We start from the raw sequence: 10,010 nt of genomic DNA, 5'->3' as shown, positions 1-10,010 counted from the left end.
CCCCTGCCTACCCAGCCCACCTCTCCGCTCCGCGGTCCGTGTCGGCGGCGGCGCTGCTCCCAGCTGCCGAGCCGAGCCGAGCCGAGCCGACCTGCCTGAGCCGAGCGCTGAGCCACCAGCTGACCTACTTTCTGAGCTCTCAGCCGCTCGCTCCTGTTTACAAGCCACTGCCAGCGGAGGATGTGGAGTACAGTGCCTGGAAAATAGACGGACGCAGCCCGCAAGCGGCAGAGAGGAAAAATAAGAAGATACATTTTTTTTTTAAAGACAACAAAAAAGCAAGAGAGGGAGAGAGACGGGCTGGAAATGAAGGGCTGAGGGTAAATAATTGCTGCCAACGCGACGGGCGGCTCACCGGCGATTAATAACAGCACGTTATTAACTCAGGCGTTGTTATGCAATTTAACGCTTTCGGCGCTCTCACCGCCTGCGGCTCAGCCGGACACTGCTAAGTTGCGCTCGGCTGCTATGCTCTTGTCTCTCAATATTTTATTTTATTTATGTATTTGTTTGTTTTAAAAGAAAATGCTGTTGCTCAAGCAAGGATCGCTGTCTCGTTCTCCCGGGAATGCGTTGTCAAGGTACGTGTGCTTTAATTTTAGCTCTCGGTTTTTTGGCGACACTTGACAGTTGACGTGACGACGCCGCGCTGCGTTTTCACTCGCTTCATAAGTTCATCAGCGCCCCCCTCTTTCCCTTCTGTCTTTTCTTTTCTTTTTGTTTAACCTCCCCCCAAATGAAAAAAGGGGTGGGGTGACGGCATGATTACCAGTCCCCCCCCCCACACACCCCTCTTTTAAGAGTCGGTTCATAATTTTCTGGGCTGCCTGAGGTTGAAGGTGTGTTCCGTCTGTCACAGCAGTGTGACGGCGCAGCGCTCTTGAATGCTGCTTACATGTTTTCAGCTCACAGTCATCAAGTGGCCTGGTTATGAGGTTGCAATAACCCAATTTTTCCCTCTTTGCCCTCCTTTGTACACTGATAACATCCATGGCAAATATTAGAGGGATTTGTCTCCCCCGAAGCCCCCCTCCCTCGTCACTGTCTCCGCTCACATGTCAAATGTTAAATGTCACAGGGAGGAAATCTTGGAGTAATTCCTCAAGCAGGCTTAGGTCAGGTTGATGTTACCCAACCTGGAAGCTTTAAATCCCAGGGTTCACATTTTCTCTGACTAACTCATTGTTTTCCTAACCTAGAAGCACTTTTCGTGGGGACTTCTTGGGCGCAGTTTGCACCGTTTGTTTTTGTTGTTTCCTCTGGTTGAAGCTGAGGTGAAGTGTAGCAGCTGGAAGGTCTCTTTAACATGCACATATGGGAAAGGCAACAGGGTGACTGAGTGCATTCTCTCGGACTTCCCTCAGTTTTTCATATGTAGGTGTGTACTCAGTAGAATCACTTCCTGTTTCTCTCACTTAAGCGGAGCCTCAGTCACATATCGGATATTACAGCAGGGCTTGTGTGGATAGTGTGTTGAGAGCCATCAAATCACAACGGCTTTCTTGCTGGAAGAGCAAGTAAATGCAGTCCTAGTAGTTGTGAGCACATTTCTATTCAGGCTGTGTGTCGGAGGAGCCACAGTAGACATGTTAAAACAAAACTCTCTGAACTCTCTGGACTGACAGAAACTAAGCTTCCCCAGGCCCAGTTAATGTTTACCTGACAGCTCGAGCCTTGGGCTCAAAACCAGATGCAGGTGGAGATGGTCAGGTCAAGTAGTAGCAGGCACTCGCCCAGATTTTATCCACTGCAGGTTTGGCTGCTTGATTACATTCATCTATCAGTGTGCATCAAATGCACCACAAGCTTTTAGAAGGGAAATATTTGAATCGGTAAGACTGTATTATTGGTTTGAATATGATTCACCACTATGAAAGCATTCGCTTAATTTTTGATTTGCACATTTTCTCACATATTTCTGTTCCAGCTTTCCAAATGTGATAAATAGCATCCTCCCTTTGTGGTTTGTGGTTGTAAATGGCTTTTGATGGCGTACACTTTTGAAATGACCATTTGTTTGCCACAATGGATTTAATGAATTCAAAAGAAGAGTTGTGAACTCTATTTTTCTTGTTCGACGTGACTTCTTGGCCATGTGAATGTTTTTTTCCACACTGAATCCATTAGATTTACAACAACTAACACACAAACGCACGCAGAAACACACGCACACATTGATTTCTGTCTACCCGATCTATGGCATCATGAATCTGTCCTGGTTCTTGATTGCAACTCTACTCTAGATGTCTGTAGATACTGCACTGATACATTAAGCCCCTTTTATGATGCAAAGTAATTGTGCAATTTTTGATTTGTGACAGTGTAGGTACCTTGAATATGTTAAAACCACAGAGCTTTCTCAACAGCTGTTTGGACTAACAGTAGTTGAGCAAGAAGTGCATTGTTGTACAGTGCAGTGTTGACTCATCTACACTACTAGCCACATAGTTGGAATATATATTTATATCTATATATGCATCCATATTTATATATATATGTATGTAATTTCACCTTGTAAAAAGTGATTCCTGATACATTTAAATAGTAAAAATAAACAGAGGATTGCGTCTGAAAACAAAAGTATTCCAATGCTGTAGGCAACAGTGTGTTGACTGTGTGTTGACTTATTAAAAATATATAAAAAAAATACAACAACAACAACGCCTAATCTTAAAATGCCTGAAGGATCACAAGATGATTGTTTCAGTGCCTCAGGGAAATATCTTACAATGCTATCATAATATATCATATTACTGGGTTATCTCTTGCCAGTCACAAGTTGCCTATTCAAACTGTTTGATGTGTCATTAACTAAGAGCAACTATCAGGTGTCAGAGCTCACAGCGCGAGTTTCCTTCCGATAATGCCTTGTTATTTTGCACAATGAATGATGGCAATGCAACAAAGTTGGACTGGTGGCAGTGCACTTTGCTTTATGGGAACACGTTTTTACTTTTCCTGGAGGTGACAACCCTTCTCCATTCCACGCCTCCATTCCACCACTCCGGTTATATCAGCCGCCGATTTTGGACCGTCCTTCTCCATGTTCATGAACACAAGAAGGAATATGTGAAATATTTACGAAAAAGCAAAACTAAACAAAACCTCTTCTTGGCCTGCAGGATGAATTTATGAAGCGCTGGTTGATACATATTAACGGCACTGTGACCTCCCTTCTCTCTGTGAGATCCCTTCCATAACAATACCCAAGAAAGAGCTGGAAGGAATTTCATTCCATCTTGTAAACTTGTTCTCAAGAATGAGATCATTACGATCACAATGGTTTGAGGCTATTCCTTCTTGTGCTGTATTGGCAAGCCAAGAATTCACAGCCTTTCTCTGACAATTTCCCCCACAAATTTGTTTTATTGATGTTAAAACTCAGTTTTTTGGGGGTATAATTATTCAGCAGATTTCCACTGCTCCATGTGCACCTTCCTTAATCTTTGGTATTCACTTGAAAAACATATTTGGTAGTACTGGTACTGGTTGTTTGTACTGCAGGAATACACCCACCATGCTCCAATTCTAGTTTCTCTGCAAAACATGAAAAAAAAAAAACCTATGACAGTGTCTGTCAAGAAAAAAGCAGGTTTCTCAACATTCTTTATTTCTATTTACATTTTTTTGTGCAAAAATACAATTTGATGTAGGCCTCTTTTTCCTTTCCTCTTTTTTTGTTTGTGGACACTTTGAACATGAACTTGAACTTCAGAGTGCTGGCTTGACTGTCATAAGTTCAGGTTACTCGTCAAAGGCTCCAAATACCAGAGGGCACAAGGGTAACCAGACTCTGCTGTTTTTTAGCTGGTAACCTCACAAGGTGTGGCTTAACCTCAATACATTCAAAGAATGCAGGCTCATATGTGAGGTGTTACTTTACCTAGCGGTGAAGACATAAATGGTAAAGATACATAAAGGAGCACATAATGCAACTCAAGTGGCATATTTCCTCTGTAAATATCCCAACTAAAAAGTAGGTTACATGAGATTATCAGTTTAAAAAAAAGATAAAAATATATTTTGTCTAAAATTAAACTTCTGCAATTTTTGTATTTTTTCTTCATAATTTCAGGAACTTGTTTCAGACCTTTTTTGCACTTTATTTCTTGTCAGTCATTTGGCACTGGGTGTAGACGATGCTGTTATAGATGCAGAAGTTACATTTCTGTTTGAACATCGTTGCTTTCTTGGGGGGTAACCAGTGTTTCTCTTGCTGCACATGAAATCCTTTCATGAGTGACAAGCCAGAAAAGTCTGAACTCATAATGGCTTTTGTAGATAACAGCAATGGTGTACAAGTTCAGTCACCTGTCAATTTTGGACTGTTGGCCTTTGCAAAGCTTCTCTAGGCTGCTTTTGACAAGCTGTGATTTCTTGTATGCTTGTGTTGGCTGGTTTGTTTGAACTAATGAAATCTGACTATACTAGCTGAACTACAATGTGATTGCTTGTAAAAGTGAAGAGAGACTTTATGGGACATATAATACCTTTATCCCAATAAAGTAAAAAGAATGTAATGACACTATTACAAGAATTTAAAGAAAACACGAGACTTCACGTTAAATCCGTTATTTTATCGTGGAAATATCCACTGAGTTACTAATGTAACTAGCCCCTTCAGTTTGGCTGGGAAATACAGTATGTGTAGGTTAACTCTGTGAAAACTTTACCATTTACATTCTTGTTAAACATTTTCTTTCTAAATAATTTCACAGCAAAGTCGGTTCATTTTTTGAATCCCATAAATGTGAATAGAGTTGTCCAAGCTCTCTCCATGACCTATTTTGAACAGCAATTTCAATTCACAAAGCCCTATAGTTGTGAATGTTTTTCTCTTCTGATGATAACCTTCCTAATTTAATTAACTATTAGCCCGCAACAGGAACAGAAATGAGCAAAGTTAAACCCTTTCTGCTAATCAGTCTCTGTTTGTATTACAGTATCTGTTCTCTCCACATATGAAATACAGAAAATAGTTTGTTGGCTCAAACCAATTTTCCAAAAAACTGGGATGAAATCGGAGCCAAATTGTGACATGAAAAAGCTGGCGATGTCGTTTGCGCCGCTCTTTCTCCTCCAACATGACATTGATTGAATAAGACCCCCAGCGGTTACACAACACAACAGGGGTGGTCTTGTTTTTCATGGAAGGCATCATTGCTAAGTCATCCATACATCCATCGCCTATATTGATCAAGGGTCTTGTGTGTGTTGGGGGAGGAGCAGAAGCCAGTGGCAGCTGACATTTTGGCACAGCCGATTCACACGTCACAAACATTTACACTCGCCTTTGTGTCTTGTGCATAATCACTGGTGGTAATGACTAACCTGAGTGCCGCTTGGAGGCAAACCTACATACGGCCGTGTGTACAGATGGAGTGTAATAAGTCGAGAACGTCAAAATAAATAAGCTGTATAATGAAATTTCTGTACCACAGCAGTAAAGGCCACAGAGTGAGCCGGTCGCTCCAGCCTCTTTCAAGTTTGGCTTGTTGTTCTTTCATGTAGTTAATTACGCTGGGTGTTCCCTCTTCTGCACAATAGTGGAGCCCCATCTTGTTTGGTAATGAGAGCGAAAAAAAAGAAGCAAAATCGTCTCTTTCTTCATTCATAATATTGTTTCATTTGTTATTTCTCTGCTGTGTTCATGCGTGATCCCCTGTTATCACTGTAGACTTGGCTACTTCCTGTTTCTACAAGGCCAGCGATAATAAGGATATAATTATATTATGAAGATATATATGTGACAGTGGCGGCCCTGTCACTATGCCTCCAATAGATCATGCACCCCGGCTACTTGGCCAAAGGGATCCCTTTGGCGGAATGGTTAAGCGCGCATGGCTTTTACCCGGGAGTCTGTTGTTCGAAGCCCGCCGGGCCCTCTGCGCCTTGCCACATGTATTTATGGCACTTTGCAGTCCCACCCTGCCGCCGACTCGTGTCTCCCCAGTATTTTCATCTCTGACCTTTGCTGTGGTTTTCTCATGCGCGTCCCTCTGTGTACAGGCGGAACATAGACAAGCCCACAAAAACAGAACCGTGATCTGTCTCCTGGAAGAAAAACACGACTCATTGTTAGCGTAAACTACATCAAGCGGAACGCTCATTAATATCTACACCGAGTCGAAACCTTTGGTTACCTCCGTGTGGCTGCAGCTCTGATATATGAGTTGTTTGGTTTGTTTTTTGTTTTGACTTTGGTCCATAATGAAGGTGTCTGCCTGCCGCTCCATGTCATCTGTCTTGCACAGGATGTGAAGGAGGTGCCTGCTCTACACCCTTTTTTTTATGCTGGGTTATCAAAAGAGGTTTCTGCTACAGGCATTTTTCTAGGTCAGGGGAGCTCCTCCTGTGCAAAAACACTTCTTAAGTGATGCAGCACTGTATCCAGGTAGTAACTGAAGACTGTTGCTGCACATTATATTGAATTATTAACGTTGCAGGCAAGAAACAAACAAACAAACAAATGAATACATAAAAATACCAGCTTAGTTTTACAATTTATTTTGCCACACAGTCTGGAAAGGTTGCGCACTTGCACAGTGTTTCAATGGCGTCTGTCTGTTTTCACAGGATTCGGCATTTCTTTGGTGGACTCCAGGAGGGGGTGGCCAGCTGGCCCTCGGTAGGTTGTTCCTAAAGAGTGTTCAGACGAGGTCGGCTCGGATGGGACTTACAAGACTTCAGAAAGGGCCTGGTTGGGAAAGGGAGTGAGTATGGACAACCTCTCTGACTTTGGTGGTCCCCGTCCATCCTCTCACAGGGAATGGGAGTAAGTATTAAAACACAAATGGCTGATCTTCTATAAAGACACTAACATACCAGATCATACATATGTTTAGGGTGTAATGAGCCTTAATAAAGACCTGTTATCAGAATGTGAATGATTAAAGTTTTAAAATAATGCACCCCCTCTCCCCTGAGTTAATGGCAACATTCTAATGAAACTGTCCTGTTTTCCTTTCTATAAAGCCCTTAGTTCATCTCATCCTCTTATTTTTATTTGCTTCAATACTTGTTTTACTTCTCTTGTTCATGAGTCGAACATCATTGGCTCCAACACATCCATGCAGAATACTCCTTTCACAGCTGCAGAGCATTACTTTATTATGTTTCATTGACCTTTTTGTAATTTCTGAGAGATACCATTAGAGCAGATACCTTTTCGCTAGAAGACAATAACATGTGTACAGGTCATTGTTGTAAAAGGAGAAATATTATGTCTGGGAAGGGATTATTTGACTCACAAGTTGGAATTCTTGAAATTCTTTATATTTCTTTTGTTTTAATATACTCGACAGCTAAAAGTTAAATTGAAACTTGCTCATGTACACAACGAAATATCATAGTTGTTAAAGCTGTGTCACACTTTTCATAAATTATATAGCACTTTTTTTTTTTTATCAGCATTTGAGTGTCATAGTCCAAATTATCTTATGACCATGAGCTTTTGAAACCACTGAATAACATTTACCTACATTGACATTTACCGGCAAACTGATCAACATCAAACGCTGCATCTCTTTTTTTACATTGCAGTCATTACTGGTGCATAGCTGTGCTCTGTTGTCTTACTTTCACCTCAAATGAAATTACGCCAAAATAAAGACAATGAGAGGGAGTTCATTGCACTAAAAACCAGTTTGAACCATGTAGCAAACCCGCTTAAACCCTGTAAATAAACCCAACAAAACAGTGTTAGGGCATCTTTGTGGCACTCCTTCAATTTTCTTATCAGTCACTGTTGCTTTGTCACATGCACTAGCATACCTCCTGCTTATCTCCGTAGTCATTAACAAGGACGCCATAGCGTATTAAAGTCCACTTGGGCTCTTCTGTTGCAAAATAGTAAAGATCTACTTGCTGTCAGACCTGGAAAGAATAACACTGGCTGCTGGCTTCCACTGGCACATTGAGAGCAGGAGGTTTATGTGTGTCAGTGACACACTCCTTCAACATGAATAAAAAAGGAGACCTGAGCTGAGTAACTGGGATGTTTTAGCAGTGTTTTTTGTAGATGTAGAAAGAGATACAACAAGCAGCATTACAAGTTGTTTCTCTTCAGTGTCGTTTCTTTATGTTGACCTTGTTTCCCTGCTTTTCTCTCCAGCACCAGCAGCTGCATGGACGATTTAATGGACGATGATGAGAAAGACAGGGCAAAAAGGTATTGAGCTCTGTTTGTAGTTGCACAGAGGGTCCAGAGTTTTGTGCACTGTGAATGTACATTGTAATAACTGACTGTTTTTCTGCATTCTCGCACAACTTTTATTTATGTAGTTATGTAGTTGATCTCTCAGGAATGTGAAACACATGAGCATGCATATGACCAGCCTCAAGATATATTATACCGGCTGCTTTGGTGTACAAAAACTATTTATATTGGAAAAACACACATAAAACATCCACAATACACAACACACACACAATTGACACTTTCTTTTTTTGCATGCTACTTTCTCCTGGCTCTCTTGTGGTGTAATTTAATATTCTATCAATAGTAACCACTGTGTGATTTGTCGTAAATTTCTTAATGAGCAAAATTTGAATTTTTCGACATGATGGGCCAGGGGTGAATTAGCTAGCAGAGTTTTAGTCTGTTGACTGCGCGATGGTTAAAGGAATGGAAAAGGATAAGTCATTTATAGGAAATGGAGCAATTTGGTTATTTCACTCAAGATTATTTCTTCTAAATAACTGTTACTGAAAAATAAACCTAGTCTGCTTGGGCTTGCTCTTTATTGCACAGTTGTTTTTTCCATCCAGAGAACTCTGATCTCAGCCTCTATTACCCGTCATTCATGGCCTTATAACCCCTTTCCATAAAACCTTAATAAAAAGTTATTGTATATTTGTGGAAAAAAGCTGCTAAACAGTGTAAATTGCAAGCACCTGCCTGACCTCTAATTCCTCCATGTCCACTGATTTATAATTATCTTCCTGTGTTGCTGAAGGGCATCTCGTAACAAATCGGAAAAGAAAAGAAGAGACCAATTCAATGTGCTCATCAAGGAGCTGTGCACCATGCTGCAGGGTCAGGGCCATCCGCGCAAAATGGACAAGTCCACCATTCTGCAGAGAACTATTGACTTCCTGCAGAAGCAGAAAGGTAGGGAGACGTAACACATGCATTATTAACGTGAAAGATGTTCTCACCCATACACCTTTTTTCCCTGCAGAAATTGGGTTTCCGTCATTTAACAAATTGTGCCTGCTCTTATTTTTTATTTTTTTAAATTCTGTTTTAGACCTCACAGCAAAGAGTGAAACTTGTGATGTAAGACAAGACTGGAAGCCGTCGTTCCTCAGTAATGAGGAGTTCACTCAGCTAATGCTGGAGGTAAAGACTCAGGAGGGAAAAACTGCAATGGACAAAGACGGGGAAATCTGAAATATCAAGTGGGAGCTGGGAACAGCAGCATCAACATAATTGAGTTGACTGCACTGACTTTTGACAGAAAAAGACCCTATATTTTCTGTCTTGTTCGCTTGCTCTCTTAGATAAAACAGCTGTTTTTTCTGTTTCTTACAGGCCCTAGATGGATTCTTAATAGCATTAACTACAGATGGCAACATCATCTATGTGTCGGACAGTGTGTCTTCACTTGTTGGCCATTTACCGGTGAGTCTCACGCCTGAATCTGTTTTTATTTCTGCTCGTTACAATCCTTTGCAATCAAGCACATGATTCAGCAAGCATAAAAAGAGTTTTTAAAGAAGCAGAATTACTTAACTAGTCATTGTACAAACTCTCTTTGTGTCACAATCCAATATTCAAGCATCCAGTCTTATTTTTTACTGCTATCTTACACAGCTTGATTGTTGTTGTTTTATTCCTGAGATTTTTTGTGTTAAACCTGAACCATCCAGCTGTAGTGCTTCGTTTTCACCAAAATATACATTTCTGGATGATTGCATTTTAAAGAATATCCTACTAGTACTGTTCTGTTCCAAGAACACATACATAGAATGAATAACAGCACATTTCAGTCTTTTTTTTCTTGGCA

The 10,010-nt window shown here is 40.9% G+C and overlaps 1 protein-coding gene across 1 annotated transcript in view; it reads left to right on the top strand.

The window, feature by feature from the left end:
• The window catches only part of npas2 (neuronal PAS domain protein 2), a 42,280-nt gene that overhangs the window by 15,308 nt on the left and 16,962 nt on the right, over window positions 1-10,010 (top strand). The window contains exons 2-6 of the mRNA XM_076020352.1: window positions 6,577-6,775; window positions 8,114-8,170; window positions 8,958-9,112; window positions 9,252-9,343; window positions 9,536-9,625. Of these exons, the coding sequence (XP_075876467.1) occupies window positions 6,720-6,775; window positions 8,114-8,170; window positions 8,958-9,112; window positions 9,252-9,343; window positions 9,536-9,625 (450 nt within the window). The 5' untranslated portion in view covers window positions 6,577-6,719. The remainder of the gene's footprint in view (window positions 1-6,576; window positions 6,776-8,113; window positions 8,171-8,957; window positions 9,113-9,251; window positions 9,344-9,535; window positions 9,626-10,010) is intronic.

Source organism: Nelusetta ayraudi, unplaced genomic scaffold (genome assembly GCF_046127955.1).
Source record: "Nelusetta ayraudi isolate G7.1 ecotype Tasmania unplaced genomic scaffold, CSIRO-AGI_Nayr_v1 ptg000011l, whole genome shotgun sequence".
In the NCBI taxonomy this organism is placed as follows: domain Eukaryota; kingdom Metazoa; phylum Chordata; class Actinopteri; order Tetraodontiformes; family Monacanthidae; genus Nelusetta; species Nelusetta ayraudi.
This window is presented reverse-complemented; position numbering and strand designations above follow the sequence as displayed.